Genomic DNA, 21403 nt, shown 5'->3' with positions numbered 1-21403 from the left:
TTGATGTTTTATTTAAACCCTTTATCCCAAAAAAAAAACACCCCAATCTTACTTCTTCTTACTAATATTATAAATTCAAACGGCTGAACGGATTGCAATTAAATTTGGCATGCATATATGACATAGTCTGGAAGAACACATAGGCTACTAATTATGTTCTTTTTTAATTCCGCGCAAACGGAGTCGCGGGCGATGGCTAGTAATAATATAAATGCAAATTTAGGTAGAGGGTATCACCAGAACGGCTGCATCGATCTCGCTGAAATTTGGCACATAGTCTGGAAGAGCACATAGACTACTTATAAAGTTTTTAATTCCGTACAGAGTCGCGGGCGACAGCTAGTTATTGATTAAAAAACGATATATCACGGTAACCGTGGGTTTGTCAAATCAAAATCGCCATTAAAAATATTATCTCTGTATTGAAGACACAAGGACGACGATATACTTTATAAAGATTTCGGTCTCAGAAACCCATGGTTTATCATCAGCTCACTATACGTCGCCACCGAGGGGCTCGGAGCCTACCCTAAGTTAAGGGTGACAAGGCCATAGTCAACAACGCTGGCCAAGTGCGGGTTGACTTCACACATATCTTTGAATTTCTTCTCAGATATGTGCAGCATCACGATGTTTTCCTTCACCGTACCATACCCATGATTAATAGAATAAAAATGCCTTTGATAATTGATTAATATATTTGATATTTATAATGGACACTTAATATCTTATACATTTAAACTAATAATTACATAAAAAATACAAAATTAAGACATGCAAGAAATATTTGTTTGAACATTTTACCAATTAATTTAGTAATCTCAAGTTTAAATCATGAATTTCTGTAATACTAACAATTCATTGGGAAATCAGCATAATTTAACAAAAAAAAATTAAAAAGTTACAATATTAAAAGCAAAATACGTAATATATTTAAATGACAACTATTTAAAAAAAAGTGAGGTTATATAATTTTTTTGTTAAGTTGCCGGATTTAATATTCCATGTTTAAAAAAACTAAATCTATCAACAAATAAAATTGTTTTAATAAATGAAAGACTAACATTTTACTTTAAGTTAATTAAAAAGAAATAATTTCTAAATACATTTACAATTGTGATTATTTTTTTTTACCTTTTTAATTACTAATACTACGTACAATCAGACGATTTAAAAGCATAAATTAATTTAATAATATATATTAATATCATTAGTTATTAAAATAAAAATTACAAGTCCACATTTAAAAATAAAATAATATTTGTAAAATTAATTAAAATAAAAGATAAAAATGGGACGAAAAAAAATTAATTTAAAATTAAATATTTAAATAAATCATTTATGTAAAAGACATATGTCATAAGTACGTTGAGATAAAGATTTATTTTATGGAACTACCCACACTTTCTAGTATTAAAAGCTTAGAAAACAGCGGCTAAGTAGTAGTAAAAAAAATCTGCGAAATAAGACAACGGGAAGAACGTAGAATACGAACATACGAGCTGAAGAGATGAATTCGACGTAGTAGATACATTACAACTATTAGAAAATCACCAAACAGTTGTAAACATAGTCAGTTTATAATCTGACTAGGTTAATTTTTAATTTTTCAGTTTTATTAGAAAAAATTAAAATTCGTCTCACTCATATCGATTACAAACTGACGAACTTTCGAATCTTCAGTGACTTTTATCAGAGATATTAAAACATAATACTTATATTAAGTAGTATATAGTCAAACTTGAATATGCAAGAATCTGCTAGATTTTACTTGATAGATTTCTCTTTTAACATAAATTTCTCGCTTATATCGTCTGGGACCGGCTTATGACAGGCAAAGCCTACTGTGACCATCACCAGATTACTTAACATTAAGTTTATTAATTAAGTTAAGTGTAATTTTATGTTACCTTTTTCTCTTTTTATAGAAGTTTCTTATTTATCCAGGTTCGACTATATTTAGGTGTTATTTAGTTACATTCAATCTATATTTTAAATCGTTACTAGAAAAAACTACAATTATTTTCAATATAATTGGACACATATCAAATATGACAAAGATGTTATTTATTTATATATAGCAATAGTAAATAGGAATACTGGTATATAATAACATTAAACGTACAAGTCTTTGTTTAGTACAGATAGCAGAAAAATTGCCGTAAAGTTGGTAATACGAGAAACTTTTTTGTAGACTGTACTCAGTTATTGAAATTAATTAGCGCTTATAATTATAAAGCACGATAATATATTAATATTTACAAAATTGTATATTAAAAAAAATGAAAAAATTTGGTAAAATATTATCATTACTATAAATAGAATTGTGTCAATTTAATAAAATAATAAAAAATCATTGAAAATCATGAAATAAAAATTAAAAAAAAATATTATAACAAATTAATTATTTACATAGAAATAATTATCAATTCAAATATATGTACAATTAATGGCCAAATTGTATATAAATTCATGTATTCAATATTTACCAAGTTACCATTTTTTGAAATAATTATAAAACAAAATAATATTTACACAAAACAGGAGAAATATAATATTTTTTGGTAAATTTACCGGTTGTTTTTTTTTTTTAATTTAATGATTAAAAAGGACAATCAATATGATGGATATTACTATTATCAATATGATAGCCAAGTACACCTTCTTCTTCCGGATCTTATTCTGAAATGCAGAAAGAAAAAACAATCAGACATTGAAAATTATTATATTACGTTAAAATTCTCACTTATACAATAACATATACAAGAATTAACATTTAATTTAAGCAAAATTAACCAAATAAATTAATTAAATTGAATTTAATCAAAAAAAATTTGGTTTAACCAATTTTAGTCACGGAATTAAATTTCCAACCCACCATGTTTAACACATCACGTTGTTAAGCACTTGTTTATTAATTTCAAAATTATTTACCTTGTAATTAGCAGCCTGTCGCAACTCCTGGGTGCCGTTCTCAACATTGTCGAGAGCGCATTCGACGCTGGACTCAATGGAATCCACCACAGCGCCCTGATCATGGATCATGGTACCCAACTCTTTGAAAATCTGGTTCACGTCCATAATATCATTCTGGAAAGAAATACAATTTATGTAGACTAAATTACCTTTTGATAAAGTGACCAATAACAAGGAAATCTTACACATATTATAAATGCGAATGTTTGGATGTATGTTTGTTAGAAGGCATAATTTAACATATACCATAGGCTACTAATTACTTTTCAATTCCGTGCAGACGAAAACGCGGGCTATAGCTAGTCTATACATTCACAAACAACGTTCCGTGTAGTAAACAGGATATTCGTTGTAAAATAATACGACTTCGGCAAAACATTCAACATTCCTTTTACGAAGTTTAGAAATTAAAAAAAATAAACGATTTATTACACTATAGGCATAATAGATTCTTTTTTTTATTTCTAATATAATACAAAAAAAAACATCTATTCATATAATTAAAAAAATACATAAAAACTCCATTAAAATACAGCTGTTTGTCAAAGTGGATATCAGTCGTTTCCGTGATAAAATTTATTTGCATACAAGAATTTCTTGTTTAATATTATCAGACTAGAGATCGCCTGCCATTTCATCAGCGTAAAATAATAAAACCTTCCAATAAATCCCATTAAAATCGGTCCTGCTTTTATACATTACCCGGAACAATGCTACTTCCAGACAGACAGACACATAGATAGAAAAGAAATTAAATTGTTAATTACCCAAAATATGATTTTCTTTTACAAAAGTTGATATGCAACTTTATTAATCGTATAGAATCAGATCTAAAAATAACCATTGAACATTTTGTTGGACATTTAAAGAAAAAAAAATAGATCGTTTGCTATGTAATCAATTTGACGCATAATAATAGAGTATTCACATTCGATGCAAAGCAATTGACGTACGATCAATTTAAAACAACTAATGTCTCCATCGCGTGTACTAAAATATTCAAATAACAGTCGATTGATTGCTAGGACATAACTACACCTACGTTACACATACTTAAAAACATATAAAAGTAAACTCACTCCGTAGAATATGTCAGAAATATAATTTTATTATTATATTAAACTAGCTTTCGCCCGCGGTTCCGTCCGAGCGGTATAAAAAATCAATTAGCCAATGTGTTTTTACAGATTATGTTCTACATTCCAAATTTCAGCGAGATCCATGCAGCCGTTCTGAGGATACCATCTAACAAACATCCATCCAAACATTCTTATCATTTATATTAGTAATATTAAAAATACAGTTCTCTCTCCATACACTCCATACAATCCATACAATCCATACAATCCATCTATCAGTTAGAATAATAAAGCCTAGTTAAAATACTAAGCGATGGTAACATACCTCAAGTTGACGAATATGTCCCTCGCGTTCTGCCAACTCTTGCAATTCGCGTTCAGTCTGCATTGTCAGCTGCTCTTGTTTACGCAGGTTTGAATCACCCATCTCGGACCATGGATCCTTGTTACCTATAAATTTGAAAAACATATGAACATTTTATCAAAGAATTTATAATAAAGTAACAATGATTATTGTTAACAAGGAAAAGTGACAGTTTACAGTTGGTTTCTAAGACCAAAATCTTTTTATAAAACGTTATCCCTGTCATCTTTGGCAAAACAAAGATAACAATATATTTTAAAAGGGGAATTTTGGTCTTAGAAAACCACGGTAAGTCATATTAAAAAAACAATATTAAATCTCATTAAACAATTACATTTTCGTTTGTTTTACTGTTTGAAATATTTACTTGTCATCTTAGATCCTACCATAATTTTTTATTTATCAAAAACGTATTTATAAAACGACTAATTCATTTCTTTTGTCTATGTACGCAAGGAATATTTTACTTTAGCATCAAATAACATAATTTATAAATGTTTGAGGGTTAAACATGATTCATTGTGATATTAACAATGAAACAACTATGCACAATGCTATTTGGAATTCATTTATGCATAACCCAATATGTTACCTATGTTTACAGTAGGGAAAAAGGACAATTGGTTCCTTAAATATAATTGTTACAAAATTTCTCACAACACTGTCATGGATACATATAGAAAATTCTATTAAATGTTTCCTTAACTATTCTATCCGAAAGAGAAATACGATATAATTTTACATTAAACAATCTAACCACAAAAAAAAGACCATAAAATCTACGTAAAATTATAACCAAACTACTTTTAGCCTATAAGATTTTTTTGCATATTAAAATATTCTAATTATCTTTACATATTAAAACCTATTTTATGATTAAATCGCTATAAATAGAATACTCGGTGAAAACCTAGAAATGTAGTGAAATAATTTATGAGACATAATCTTGTAATATTTTTACGTAACTTACTATTAGTGCTTGCAGGGGGCGCGATATTGATCGTCTGGGCCTTGGCTTTACGAATGTCTTCCTTCGTCTTTTGAGCCGCTAGCTTTTGAGTGGCCTGTGAAAATTAAATATTAATTAATGAATCTACTTAAAAACTCTACTCTCCGGATGAGAACATGCATGGAAATGGGAAAATATTTTCTTTCTGTGCATCCTCTCATCCGTCGATTAAAGGTAGGCAACGCATATGCAATTTCGTGTGTTTATGAGCAGCGGCCAATTCGCTATTTCAGCGATTTCTGGTGGCCGCTCGCTCGTTTGCCACCTTAGGATATAAAAAAAATACTTTAAATAAGAGAAATTATTACTAATTAACTAAGGTTAACTCATTTAAATAAAATGTCACCAGAGCTACAGTACAATTCCGTTCTCAGGAAACTTTAAAAATGGTTGACGATTCCGAGGAATTAATTAATAGCCTATATTTTCTTCTAGGATATGTTCTAAATCTATGCCAAACTTCAGCGAGATCTATGATGAAATTCTACAGATACTTTCGAATAAATTCACCTAAACATTGACATATATAATATTAATAAGCTAGTAATTTAATTGTTTATTGTAAAGCTTATTTGAAATAGCTAAAAAAGAATATTCCTTTATTTAAACAAGTTGATTTTTATTTTAATAAAATATTGTTGATGCCAAACAAAGATAAAGTAAATACATTCCCCTCATATTATATTTATCTGTCATATCATATTGTATATGTTTTTGCCTGATAAAGGAATAACAACTTTATAAAACATAGTGAATAAACAAGTCTATGTATTTAATACATAAATTTGTATAAACTAGTCCTAAACAGTCCTAAACTATTTCAAGTTTACTTAGGTACAATCTTTGTTTCTTTACATATGTTTGTGTTATGTGTTTTGTTAGTATGAAAATTAACAAAGATAGATAAATAATATTATAATATCTAATATTATAAATGCGAAATTTTAGATGGATTGAAGGATATTAGAAGGTACCGCCAAAACGTCTCAACATATCTTACTGAAATTTGGCATATAAGTGGAATATAGTCTGGAAGAACACACAGGCTACTTAATATTTTTAATATTGTGCTAAGAGGGAGTCGTAGGCACCAGCTAGTCTAAAACATAATAATTATTATCTCCATATATATTATAGATATTTTGTATTAGCCATTAAAATAAGTTACAGGTTTATTTATCTTTGTAAATTACCATAGTAACATAATATATGCAAAGAAGCCGAGATCCTACTTTAATCTCAAAGAATTACAAATTAAATCCTGGGCTACATAATAAATTATCAAGTGATAACAAAATTTTAAAATAAAAAATGTATATATTAATTTATTTTTAATCGGCTCGAAGGATTATGTTAAAAGATGAAACTTATGTCCTTTTCCTTAATTAAAAGACATCCTATACTTTTTCCTCATATCAAAAGCAAAGACTAACTCCACTGCAGTACTACTGATATAGACAAAGGATATCTAATCCAGTTAGAGGCGGTACAGTCATGGTAAATTATGGCACAAATATGTAAAACCTACATGGACATAGAAAACCAGATGAAGAAAAAAACATGGCATGACAGATACAAACACAGTGTTGAAGGCTGTCAAGCAATGAACGCTTTAAAATCTTGTTTCCTTGATCCAGTGTTTTAAATGCAACACAGCCAGTTAAAAAAGAATTATGGAGATATGTGGAAATCAATTTGTTCTCTTGGAACCCGATTGAACACAGCGTAAATAAAGCACCCGTGCAAATGGGGGATTAAATTCTCAACAAAACAGAGTCATGAATAGTAATAAAAGGGTTACTGCAGATAAAACCAAAAGTCAAACAAGCTACTTGAGTTCAATTTGTGTTGTGTCATTTTTCGATAAATTTTAATGTCTCTGTTTACTACAGATAAAAATATGATTCATTATGTTTTTTTCACCCAACAAACAATATTATTACCCTATTAACAAGATATTAATGTTTACAGGTATGTAAGTTTTATGTATGTGTGTATGTACATTCAATTATGACCTACTATAGAATAAATGATGTTTTTCCGAGTGTTAGGGCTACAATTTCCTTTCTTGAATGTATGAAGATATTAAAAACAAAAGTATATATACTGACCAGGAATGTGTTAAGAGTGCTGATGTATTCATCACTCAGCCTCTCCCGTTGCAGCTTCTGTGCGGATTGGTTGACCCGCATCTTCATCAATTCCATCAGAATAGTAGATGTATCTTTAGCCAGCTTCTGTGTATAGTTTTGGATTTGACGCCTAAACATGAACAATACATTTGTATTATTTATTTCATAAAACTATAAAATATAACAATAAAATAATATTTGATATGGTTAAACCCAGAATTAAGGACTGATAAATCAATTTAAATGATAATACTTACAGCTGGTTCCTAAGCTCTTGGGAATCCTGCGGTGTTTGCAGCTGGTTGACCATCTTCGACATTGATGACACTAAAAGAATATAAAACAACATTTCATGATACAAGTACTAAAAGAACACTCACGTAGTAATTAGTGAAGTTTCTTCAATTTTCGGACGATTTAATACTCTTTTTTTAATGTAAAAAATAGTAATCCTATTTCTAGTAATATTTTCGTAAAATTGATTATAAATTACATCTTAAAAATTGTACACGATATGCTCACCATTTTGTGAGATTTTCTTCACATTGCTTGCAATCGTTTGGGACAATCGTTGGAAATTGTCGTCTTCATCGCCTGCCACACCTCCTTGATAAGAAGTCTCCATTCTACGGTGATAATAAGAAAAGTGATTACAATTTTCCAACTACATTACTTTACAACATTTTATTATAGTTCCACAAACATTGATCGAGCAACAATAGGTATGTGACGTCCACAAATTACGAATTGCTTCAATAAATAACACTCTTTAAAAACATGCCTAATTTATCTAATCTACGAGAAACCAGGGTACTTACGTAGTAATAATGAGCAACTTTTAAACAAATTTAGATACTGAAAAAGAAAAATTTTTGAGACGACCAACTAATATGACGTGAAAAATTCAAGAATTCATTGATTTCATATCAGTCGTAAGTTTTCGGTTTTCAAGCGATTAGTGTTGTACGTGATACGTGAGGTATCGTTACAACAACCGGAAAATACCGATAAAATATAAACTTTAAACATATATTTATATTTTTGGAATAAGATAATGCCTATGATTTTCAAATGAAAAGATATATAAAAAACTAATTTCGTTGGATTTTACAGTCAAACAAGGATATCTCGCCCGATGAGAGAGGTGCTGCAACCGCGGTTAGTTCTGTCCGCAAATATGTGAAACTAGTACTGTGTACACAGATCTGAACCAGCACAAAATTTCAGTATAGAAAGATTACAACTGGTGAGCTACGATAATGTTAATCATAGTACAATTAAACAAATATATTGGCAGCTCAAGAAATTAAGTTTAGTTAAGTTATAACTATGACTATGCATAGATCGACAAAGATATCTTTACTCACTAGCGCCCCTTATTCACGTAAAAAAAGAGTAAAAAGATTGGCTTTTACGTTATTGATAAAGTTTTATTTATGTAATTTTATATGTTCAACATATTTTCCGACTCTCTCTCAACGGTTTAGGTATTCTTTTATGAATATCAAAGCTCCAAGAGCTTTGAAAATAGCATGAAAGATAAAAACATGACATGACAGGTATAGTCAACAAGAATATCTGGTATAGTTCTTGATGTAAATATGATTGCACTTGACTTCAGGCGTCATATTTTACCAATGTGGATCCGGCACTGGACCTCTATAAATGGATAGGCTTGAAAAAGATAGCTTTTGCTCTATTCCGGATTATACCTTACCTATCTATATTAATAGTTCGAATCCACACCACCGCTACTTTCAGCATCCAAATGGCGGAAATCGAATATGTACGAAGTACTACATCTTATGGCCAGTCCGTTTATAAGGGTCAGTGCCGGATCTGCCTGGTTTTATGTTGCCATTTGAATAATTTCGAAATTCGATGATAATACCACGCATGATGTTTGACATGTAGGTTTATTTACTAATGTGTTTGAATGTCTCAGTTAAAATAGTAACGAATTACTTCGAGAAATTACGTCAAAAGTTGCAAATAATTACTTTAACAGGGACTTTGAATGGCGAAAGTTAGGAAATTTACCTCTATCGATGTCAAAAAACTGCCATAATATCTCTGTGGGACTATTATAATATTCTTGTATTTAAAAATAAGACACCCAGACTGGACACGCCACTATTATTTGTTTTTTTCAGTACAAAAGATTTACCTTTCTTTCAGCACTTTACTTGGGTTGTGAGTGCTAAAGTGCTTTATCCTGTTTCCAGATTGAATTTGACTATAACCTGTTGTCTATGCTTACTGCTCAAACCCCAATGGTTGGTTATGGTCTAGAGGAATAAATTTATTGATTATGGCTTACATGCATACATACACATTTAACACGCACACAGTTTTACTTACATAGTTGTATTATGTCTTTGCTTCGTGTCCTTTATCCACTAGCCAATGATTTTTGTGTCGGAAAAAATCGTGCATTATTAATTCATGTTATATATTGATTTCGGACAAGTTCTTTGTTAATACTCTATAAATACGTTCTTAAAAACAAATTCAGTATAAGTGTAGTATTTTGTGAAGGCTTGACAGTACGTCAAGGAATACAGTAGGCAGAAAAGAAAGCACTTCGTAAAAATGTCTGGACCTTTTGTTTTCAATAGTTATATATAAATTTGATAGGAACAGGAGCACTGAAGAAGAATGAAATACTAGAAGTGTAAATTATCAAGTAAGTCTACTTATTTTTCATATATTCTACTTTCTACGATATGTCAAAATTCTACCTACATTTTCATGGGATACCTCGAGAGAAAAAGTACGACGTATTTTCCTACTATAAGTTCGGCATATTTTTTAGTTGTAGATATTTAAGATTTTATTTAACTTAAGGTAAGATGAAATATATAATATGTTTTACAAACATATTGTCCATAGTATTCGCGAACGCAATGGTGGAAAGGTAATCGATAATTTGAACAAGATGGTTACGACTACTAGTACTTTTTCCCGTTATCTATCTTTAAGAAAATTAAATTAAAATACATTTCACATTACTCATCACAAACAAGTTGGAGGTTTGCAGATTTATCTACCAGTTAATGATTAAATAAACTATGCTGAGACATATTGCGTTTTGAAATGGAAAACAGTATTTTAACAGAGGAATTCAAATTATTTTATTAAACGTTTGTAGGAAAATTAAAAAAAAAAAATTATTCTACATGTTAATTGCATGAAGTGTTATCTGTACATTTTATTGAAATATAAATATTTGTTGGTAATATTGGAAAAAAATTATATTTCGTACATGAGATGTACCTGTTGCTGATACTGAAAAACCATTTTTTTTAATTTTCTTGCTGACTGTCCATAAGGCCATGTCTGTTACAAGTATTCTCCGAAATGACTGTTCCGATTTTCACGGGACTTGATGAAAAAATACTCAGGTCTGCGTTCCCTTAGTGCTGTGAAAAAATAAAACTTCTAAACCAACACAATCAAAAGATCCAACCGTTTATGTCACAAATTTACGCAAATTTTTGACATTCGTAAGGGAATCGAAACATACAGGGTACTTCCAGTCGACCTAGAATATTGAAATTTGGCATGAAGCAATGGGTTACGGCAAATATAAAGGAAAAATTGCGGAAACAGTAATTTTTTAGTTTCATCATTATATGATGAAATTAAAAAATTTATAATTTTGAACTTAGTAACCCCCTTCCTCATTAAGGCGTAGAAGTATTAAAGTGCAATTCATATCAAATGCTCAGGTCTATAATACCTTTAAGTTGTAACAAAACCAAACTTTTATATATTTTTAAATATTTTCTTTCTGTGCATCCTCACCTCCGTCGATTAAAGGTAGGCAACGCATATGCAATTGTGTATGTCTATGGGCAACGGTCACTTCGCTATTTCAGCGATTTCAGGTGGCTGCTCGCTCTTTTGCCACCTTATAATATAAAAAGCAATTTAAGTCGCATTTTTCTGAAAGCGTAACTACTAGCAAGGATCAAAACCTACTTTCATTCGACATACAATCTTGAAATTTGCTTGAAGCAATATCTTATAGCACATATAAATGAAAAATTCTGAAAAATCTTAAAAAATTTTGTTATATCACATACTACTTTTTAAAACTATGAACTTATTACTCTTTTTAACTATGATTGCATTGTAGTGATAGGTTAACTTAACATGTTTGTTCGGAACCCTTGGGGCGAGAGTCTGACTTGCACTTGATCAATTTTTTTATATTCACATCAATACTTTTTTGTATGGTACAAAAGAATTTCCTAATAAAGAAATTAACCTGTTATTTACAAAATTTACACAAGAAGTCAAACAGTAAATTGGATTGATTTTCAACATATGTAGAATTTTTAAAATGAATAGTAGCAAACAAGTCTTATAAACTGTTAATTATCTTACAAAAATACTAATAATGTTAATTGTTTTTATCTACGGTCAGCTGGACGGGATTTAAATTAACCAAAATGGATCCCTCACTATATATGCAATACTCACCTCCTAATGGACTACCTCAGGAATCCAAATTGGCCACATATATGGTATGAAATATATTTACTTAACAATACTTTGAAATACTTTAATAACTTAAAAATAACTTTAAACACTGATAAGATTTGAGGTCTGGCTAAAGGAAGGTGGTCTTTGATGAAAAGTCAAATCAACTTACAGCTTTTCTGCCCTTACATACTAATTTGGTGATTTTTTTTAAATTTGCAGTTGGAAAAAACATTTAATTTGAAATTATCTACCTATCCAGATACATTTTCAATTTCTATGTTGGTAAATTAACTAATAATTCCAGAATCATTCTGCCACCCCTCCTGCAAGGTCTTTGAATCAATCTTTGAATCATTCAATGAGCCAGCTCAGTTTGGAGTCTTCACCTCCTGCCATCAGGAAGGTAAGCAAATTGTACCATCACATTTAATTAACAATTTATATATATTGTAATAATTCCTTTGTGACTTTATCCAGGTAAATAGTTAAACATAGTATAATTTTCTTTCCACGTAAATCTTTGATCAGTCATCTTTTAGCAACTATACTATGTGATGATCTTAACTACAAAATCAATAAAATGTGAAAGGCTTACTACATTATTTTTCAAATTGGTGTAGCTGTTTTAGAGTTTATCTAAAACCTTTTCTCAATTAAAATTAATATGGATTTAATTTAACCAAAATCAATACCTTATAATTAAGTAGTTCTTTTCTCCAACCATGTTAAGACTAATAATAGCTTTATGGAAATTGTGAGATCTATTATAAGGTTGCACATAAGGTTTTCAATAATAGTTTCCCTTAAACATTTATACAATATCTTGAAGTTCTTGATGTTTGTCTATTATTATCTTGTGAGATGCATAGACAAGATTATAGAAATTTTGTGAGGACATAATTTGAAATAATTTACTTAATATGATGTGTAAAGTACATACTATATGTGTAGTCATGCATTTAACTCAGAGGTTTTGGCAGAGATAAAGACCAAGACCAGCGATGGATCAACTAAAATTAGCCCATTATGGTCACCCTTTTGGTACAAATCTACAAATAACTGTAATACCTATTCCCTTGTTCATTCACTCATCAATAATTGTAATCAAAAGTATAAATTTTAGGTATTCATAAGTGAATTTGTACCCATGAATTACTTCGCTTTACCACCTCCAACGAATTTACTACCCGAGTCTCCAGAAAACTCGCCACCTACTACCATGGTCCCTGTGCCCAATATACAAGTACACCAGGTAAATGTGAATTATATCCCATCACATTTTTAATGCAATTTGTACTGTACTTTCTCATATTTATGTGTTTATGTTTCAATTTGCCAGATATTTTTAAGCGTCTATGATACACAGGTAATTTCAAATATGGAAAATAAATGTTAAGTTATTTGTGCGAACCATTTATGATGTGTGACTGACATAAACTTACTTAATGTTTATTTATCAGGAGAATGTTGGTGGTACAACATACTTTTATTCGACCAATGAAGCCCTCAATGCTTCCGGAGCCATGAATTCCTCGGCTTCTTTGGGTATGTTATTATTGTTTTAGTTTTTGATCAATCATATAAAACATTTATTATTACATGCATATGTAGCTTCCGCACAATTAAAGCATACAACTAACTAAGAAATCTGGCAGCTGGTAAGTATTACATAAAACTAATAACATAAAAGATGGCTAATGCAAATGTTGGACTTTGCTCACATATTTTGTCTATGGTCAGTCGCTATTAGATATGGTACTTTTATTTTTCATTCTATTCAGTGTTTGAAAGGCTAAAAATACTTTATGGTTTGGTGGGGTTCATAATCATGTTGTTGAATAGTTGAATTTGTTTTTAACATGTTATTTCTCAGTTAATTCGGACTCTTGCCGCGGAGTTAACCCAGGCCCCAGTGCATCTACGTCATATGCACCGCAAATGTTCTGTAGTACACCTAGTCATATGGTGCCAGGCCCAATGATGTCTAAGCCTGGTACGTATTTTATATTAAAAACTAGGCAATTATTTCTTGGTGTGAAGTGTTAACTTGTTTGTATTATGGTCAACTAACAGGTCCGGAACAAATGATTGGAGCTGGTGGTGGTCCGAGTCCATCTTCCGCTTATTCCGCAATGTACACTCCAACTCATTTGGGACCTAATCTGATGATGCCCAAGCCAGGTTACTAATAATTATTTTCAATTTTATCTCCCTTTAACTTAATGCTAATACGTTTTTTATCTTTTGACTTCTTATAACATTGTAGTAAATATATACTTTGTCATATAGTTAAATCCTTATCAATATTGGAAAGTCACAAATAAATGAGACATATAACAAGTTCAATGCTATCTATTCACCCTTCAAGTTCACTTTAGAATGTTGAAACATAACAAAGTAATTAACATTTTAACGAGTAACTTTTTTTAAATCTTTGGTACTCTTTCGTTATACCATTGCTCTTTTATACTACATAGTTGGTGCTGAAGCTTGTCGTGGCGCAAGCGGAGTGCCTGGTCCGTCAACATCCTACGCCTCTCAAATGTACTGCGCCACTCCATCTCTCATGGTGCCAGGCCCGATGATTGGCAAGCCTGGTATGTATTTAACTCATCATCATTATCAACCTGCCCTTATTCCTATAGTCATATCTGAAATCATGAATATATTTATTTAAAATTATTTTGTAGATGACAAAGTCATAAAATTTCTGATTAATTTCAAAGTTTAAACAGAAGATGTAGATTACATTATGCATAGTTATAGATTTTAAATAATTTCCAAACAGGTCCGGAACAGATGATGGGAGCTGGTGGAGGTCCAAGCCCATCTACAAGCTACGCAGCGCAAATGTTCTGCGCCCCTCCGACTCACATGGCTCCAGTGCCCATGTTCCCCAAGTCCGGTATGTGCTTTTCTTGTATCTTAATTCTACTATATAATAGTATTGTGATACATATGTACTATGCATTTCAAATTGAACGTCAGTGACCTCTCAAAAATTGTAAATACAATTCTGTTGGACAGCAATTTTGAATGGAAATTTATATAAGCGAATTGCTTAATATGTTTTTTAGCTATCCGACTTCTATGCTAAGCTTTTTGTCTTTATTTTTTTCTATTCTGATCTAGCAAGTTTTTGTATCTGTGCTGAGCTCTCGATTTATGTTTTTTTTATTTTAAGTTGTTGTTTTTAGTTATTGTACTCTTCCACATTGGGAAAAATTTGAAAATATATTATCGAATATTTTCATATCTAAAAAAAGGGTATCGACAGACAGACGAACGAACAATGAAGTATTCCTATAAGGGGTTTTTTCCTTTTTAGGTACGGAACCCTAAATATGAAACAATATTTCAGTTTTTATGCAGTTCAGTGGAAATGCACAATAAATTAGTACTTTGATTTGTTTTTTTTTAAATCGATTGATTTAATTCTATGCTGCGATGTTTGCTGTGTCTAAATTTATTCAAAACCAACAGTAAAATATCCCTAAATTGAGTAATTTTGAATTACTTTTTAACTCCAATGAATTGAATATTTTTTAGTATTCATTATTTGGCTTTCATTTTGAATTATTAAATATAATAAGTCAAGTAAAACTTAAAGAAAAAAAATCAATGCTTTGATGCGCGATATATTTAAATATGACAAATATTTATTACTAATTGCTATGGTTATGTGAATATTTTTTTTATTATTGAAGCGATCATAAGTACAGCAGCGATTTTTTAGTTTAATAAGTTTGCTTTGCTTTTGTTCTATTGATCTTATGTTAAGTGGCATGACAGACGGACGGACAACAAAGTGATCCTATAAGGGTTCCGTTTTTTTTTTCACATGAGGTACGGAACCCTAAAAATGAAATAACAAATTGCTCAAGAGTTTGGTCCAAACTGCAAAGATTTATAAACTGTTAACTATCGTCCGCGATTTCATCCGCCCAGAATAAAAAATAGCTTAATTAGTAGACAGTGTTCTACCAGACTTTGTTCTACATCTATGACAAATTTCATCGAGATCCATGGAGCCGTTCTGGAGATAACTTCTAACAAACATCCATCCATACATTAATGAAGCGATAGTAATAATCATACTGAAAAACTTTGTATAAAGCTATACTTTATTTATAATAATGGCGCGTAATTCTTAAAACACAAGTAGGTTTTGAATGCCTTCATCGCTTGCGATCTTATAAGTGGAAAATAATTAATAATTGTTTTTTTTACTGATTGTTGCGAATGTGTTGCAAAGCTAGTCTGAAAAAATTTTTTTTTAGTCTTTTACGTTTTTATTATAACCTACCAAATTATCGATTTTTGTCAGTTCAAGTGATTTAGAAGTCTTTAGTAGAAAAATATTTTATATCTATATCAATAGAGTTTGTCTGGGCGGTTTTCCTTTCTGTGGTGTAGGTATTAAATAAAATATTTTCTCTTCAGGTCTTGCTGAGACATTCTACACTCCAGAAACTATTAGGGCCGAGATATACCAGCGGGACAAAGACATATTTGTGATGCCATACCAATACATAGGTAATAAAAATGCAATTTATACGATTTGATATTCGCTGTATTCTTTGAAGAGTTCAGAGTTCATTTGCGGTCATATGTTAAAGATCACACAAATAAACTTATTTTACAATTTAAATAGCTCGGGTTAACAGCATCTGGTAACATATTCAAATGAATTTTATCAAAGTTTATAAAGTGGTAGTGTGAGAGTGAGAAGGAAGATAATGTCTCACTCAGAGATCGTCTTTATTACTTCTAAAACACTTTTAGACAGTGTTTAGTTAAAAATGTGTTTTAACCTTTTGACAGCCGGTGATTGATATGGATGTCAACATGGTTATATGTTTCACCATAAATATGTATAAAAACACTGTTTTTTGTTAATAATTTTTCCTTGATTGGTCAAGATCTTGTATTAAATTATATTATAATAGTTTTCACTAAAGGATTTATGTGTTTTTAAGATGAAATATATTTGGATTAATCTATAACTTTTTATGGTAAAGGCCACTATGGGTGGGGGGGAACTTTACATAGGGGGTTTTGTTGGCATAAAATAATATTTTTTCAGAGTTACCAGAGCATGTGGAGATGTATACGGAGTTGATACCGTTAGAGTGCATCGGACCCCACTCTCTGACTTCATCTTATCGCGTTGCGCACCGCCAGACCGGTGAATATTTTGCTATGCGTCGTCTGCACTCGTATGCCTCGATTCCCAACGCTCGCATTGATCTCTGGAAGCAATTGGATCATCCCAATGTGGTTAGACTCCTGGAGTGCTTCCCCACCGCAGCTTTTGGTGATAACTGTAAGTATAAATTTAATGTCCGTTATACTGTTTAAACAATATATATGGGGCCTAATTTTACTCTTTTCATTCCCATCCTTTTCGCATAAAGATAGGATGGGAAATGGACTTAACGAAGGATGCATAGGAATGGGAATGATTTTGTTTCTGTGCATCTCCGTCGCTTCGCTAGTTCGGCGAATTTAAGCGGCCATTTTGTTACAAAAAAATGTAAAAAATTGTTACCGTTATAACATAGTTATTTGATATTTAATTATTTCTATATAGGCAATGTGAAAAAAAGAATGATTAGTTTTGAAAATTGAATATCCAAAAATGTTATTTAATTTTTTGTTCACACAAAAGATAAATAAAATTAATTTCTGCAGTTTTATCATCATCATCATAGCACTTATAAATTTGCATTTCATGTATCAATTATATGATTTTTTTTACATATATATATATCTTTTACAGCTTTGGTGATGGTGTATGATTATCACCCCGGCTGCGAGACGCTGATGAGCAAGTACATTCGCAACAACAACATGGGGAATTCATCTGACGCCAATGGCACTTTACATGATCCATTCTCATCTGATCCGGATGCCCCGCGTCCTTATACTCATCAGGTAACTACAACCAATAATATAATTAATTAAAAAAATATTCTTACCAATTAACGTGTGTTATAATGACGATTAATTAGAAAAAACTATACTTGTCGAATACCTCACTCTTCTAAAAAGGCTTTAGGCAACAATGAAATACAGATACAAAAATTGAATCTCGAAAAGATAACATTAAAATTATTTAGGCAAAAATGTCTAGCAGTAATAACCTCAAAACTCATAACCTTTCTAATTGACTAAGAATTTAAATGCAATAAAATCTAAAAGATTTACCTATTATATCTATATTATTTATAAAACCGCTGTGTCTGTATGTAAATGTAAAAATCATATTTCATAAATATGCACTTTTGTATGTCTGTTTGTTGATGCTGAAGCTATTTGCCTTTGTGTTATTAGTATTATTTTGTTGTATAGAAAAACGCGATGCTTCGTGCTCTGGCTTGCGGTGCATTACTCCCGGAGGCGGTTCTGTGGAGTTTCCTCGTGCAGCTGACTGCTGCCTTGCGCGCCATTCACACCGCCGGACTTGCTTGCAGGTAAACAAGATAATTTTTAATTTATTATAGCGAGACAGACATTTTATTCTAACAGTCTTAGCAGCAACAACGTTTGCTGCAAGAATGGATGCCTGGTGAAATACCATGACCACTCAGATAATATGTATGTGGTTCGGTGGCCTAATTTTAGTCCTTTTCCCTTCCTATACACTTCCTTTCTTTATAAGAAATGATAGGATGGGGAAGTGGAAGGAAAAGGGGAAATTAATAATTAAAAGTAGGTAACACATCTATAATTGGATGTCTCTGGGTAGAGGTTGTTTCGTTATTGCGGCGAATTCAGGTGGCCCCTTGCTCGTTTGCCACCTTATCATGTATAAAAAAAGTTTGAGAGTTAATGCTGTATTTATTTATACAGGACCTTGGATCCAACCAAGGTGGTGATGAACGGATGTAGAGTGCGCATTGCCTGGTGCGGTACTGCTGATGTGATGGATCATTCCCATGGCATTGACATTGTGCAGGTATTATAAGATTCAAACTTTATGTCGGCTCGACGTTAAATATTCGGAGCCGCTGTAAAGTTTGGTTGGCACTATACATATTAATAATATTATATTACTAACCTCTATATTCCATTGGACAGGCTATTAAACTGTGATGTTTTGTGTCTATTTGATTTTCGACATTTTGACGGTAACGGTAGCGGTTGGTAGTAACGTTGTAATGAACTAATAAAATAGATATATTTAAGCGAAAATAACTTAAACTGACGATTTTAAGTCAAAACGAAACAATACAATTATAATTTCCAGTGGAAATATATAGAGGTTATTACATTTTATAGTATTATTTGGTCTACTATATTGGTTTATTTTTCATAGGCCCAGCAGGAGGATTTGGTAGCTTTGGGCCGCCTGGCCCTTGCTCTCGCAATTCGCTCCATACATTGCGACAACCTGGCTGCCTCTATGGATCTAGTCGCCAGGTCTTATTCTCCTGATCTGCAGAATTTGATCATGTACGTAATTTTACTTTTTTAAATCATAAGTATTGTATATTACAGGGGTCGCCAAACTAAGATCCAGTAATCAATCGAATTTCATTGATAAAAATATTTTTTTTCTACTATATATTTTATTTTGACTAGATAGAAAGGTTGTTAACCTCTGGTTGTAACATATATTTACATATACTATCTTCTCATGCAACAGATATTTTTTTCTTGTCATTTTTCATACTATATTTATTTCATTTGTATATATTTAGATTCCTGCTGACTAAATCTCCCGGCCGACGCACCGTTACTGATCTCATGCCAATGATTGGCGCCAGGTTTTATACTCAGGTAACTTTTTTTATTCTCATATTATTAAAAGTATAAAATTCTATTCATGTACAGTAGTTTTCGTTCGCGGTGTTCTAGTTACAAAAAACTGTCATACAATAAAGAACTCCGCTATTTGCTATACATGTTTTAATCAAATCAAATGTAAAATATTATACAATGTAAAATATGCTATTATTATAATATTAACTGTGAGTTATTGCTTTAAGGTTTCAAAGTTGAATACCGCTAGTAGACGGCACTGTACAATATATATAATTGAAAATTATATTTAAGATTTGTGCGTGTTTGCGTGATAATTATATTGTTTCTGTATGCCTTATCCAGGTGGAAGCTTTGGAGCGTCGTGCCGATGTGTTTGAAGAGCAGATGAGTCTGGAAATGGATAACGGTCGTCTCCTGAGACTCCTGATCAAGCTTGCTGTCGTTAATGAACGTCCCGAGTAAGTAAAATAAGAAACAATGAATTATGGTTGAATTTCTTTACATACAATTTATCTTTTTTTAAAGAACCATGCAATATAATAATATCAGAAACTCAATATCTTAAAGAGTTCGGACTGAAGTATTTATTCTTGACCTAAAAAGTATATTAAAAAAATAAAAAAAGATCTTATAACTTTTAACTAACTTAATTTAGGTAACTTGATTTAGGTAAACTATTCTTACTAAAGTTGTACTAATTTTTTTATATACTTCCAGATTGAACATGGACCCTGAGTGGTCGGAGACTGGTGGTCGTTACATGCTGAAGTTGTTCCGCGACTACGTGTTCCATTCGGTGACTGAGGATGGGAGGCCTTGGTTCGATATGTCCCATCTCACCTACTGTCTCAACCATCTAGATAGTGGTACCAACACTAAGGTAACTAACACAAATATGTAATTATTACAACTCAGAATGAGTCCTCATTACTGAATTAAGTGTATAATTCTCGATGTAATTGTAAATTAGAATCATTGTAATTAAAAGTTGAATAAAAACCTAATTAAAAATATTAAAACTAACTAACCATGGGTTTATGTGATCTAAAACTCAGTTTAAAACTTTGAAAAAACAGATAATATGTTTTAAACGGTGATTTTAGTTTGAGAAACCCACGGTAAGTTAATTAAACTGAATTATTTATATAGTTTAACTTTTGTTAAGTTATCAAATGATGATTTAAAATTGACTAACTAGATTAATTAAATTATAATATTAATAGATTAATTTGCTTATTGATATCTGTATATACATATGTATATGAGAACTTTTTAGCTTCGAGATATTAAAATGTATTATATTTAAGGTGATGCTGATGTCTCGCGATGAACAGAGCGTGTTTGTGGTGACATACGCGGAGCTGAAACATTGCTTGAATCAGGCCGTTGAAGATGTGCTGCATACAGCCGTCTTGTAAAAACAAACGCAAGATAAAGTCGTTCCATTCGATATATATTAAGCCAAATGTCATAATATACTAACATTTTTTTTCCATCTGTAGTAGAATACTACTACAGATGATAAAAAAATGATAATATCAATAGATATTGTAGCATTTGTTCCGTTATATTTGTCTCGTTT

General features: G+C 31.1%; 2 protein-coding genes across 5 annotated transcripts; one reads left to right on the top strand and one right to left on the bottom strand.

Moving 5' to 3' along the window:
• Window positions 1–2592: 2592 nt before the first annotated feature.
• Window positions 2593–8506, bottom strand: Syx7 (syntaxin 7). The gene is made up of 8 exons (XM_013323650.1): window positions 8379–8506; window positions 8083–8186; window positions 7818–7887; window positions 7540–7690; window positions 5390–5483; window positions 4381–4505; window positions 2935–3090; window positions 2593–2682 (listed from the first exon to the last, which is right to left on the bottom strand). Exons 2-8 carry the CDS (start codon window positions 8183–8185, stop codon window positions 2596–2598), a joined length of 786 nt encoding a protein of 261 aa, XP_013179104.1. The 5' UTR covers window position 8186; window positions 8379–8506; the 3' UTR covers window positions 2593–2595.
• A 1381-nt stretch (window positions 8507–9887) lies between these two features.
• On the top strand, window positions 9888–21352 carry PAN3 (Poly(A) specific ribonuclease subunit PAN3). 4 transcript variants are annotated; one of them, XM_013323876.1, is made up of 19 exons: window positions 9889–10246; window positions 11993–12092; window positions 12356–12454; window positions 13175–13303; window positions 13512–13596; window positions 13925–14044; window positions 14125–14232; window positions 14529–14648; window positions 14840–14956; window positions 16495–16587; window positions 17138–17377; window positions 17834–17988; window positions 18406–18527; window positions 18907–19012; window positions 19373–19509; window positions 19758–19836; window positions 20164–20279; window positions 20539–20701; window positions 21129–21352. In XM_013323876.1, exons 2-19 carry the CDS (start codon window positions 12018–12020, stop codon window positions 21237–21239), a joined length of 2175 nt encoding a protein of 724 aa, XP_013179330.1. In that variant the 5' UTR covers window positions 9889–10246; window positions 11993–12017; the 3' UTR covers window positions 21240–21352. The 4 variants fall into 4 exon arrangements, with proteins under 4 accessions (XP_013179333.1, XP_013179330.1, XP_013179331.1 ...); XM_013323877.1 differs by having other exon boundaries at window positions 11989–12092; XM_013323879.1 differs by lacking the exon at window positions 13175–13303 and having other exon boundaries at window positions 9888–10246.
• The last annotated feature ends 51 nt before the right edge of the window (window positions 21353–21403 follow it).

This window comes from Papilio xuthus, unplaced genomic scaffold (assembly GCF_000836235.2).
Source record: "Papilio xuthus unplaced genomic scaffold, Pxut_1.1 DF825017.1, whole genome shotgun sequence".
Taxonomy (NCBI): Eukaryota; Metazoa; Arthropoda; class Insecta; order Lepidoptera; family Papilionidae; genus Papilio; species Papilio xuthus.
This window is presented reverse-complemented; position numbering and strand designations above follow the sequence as displayed.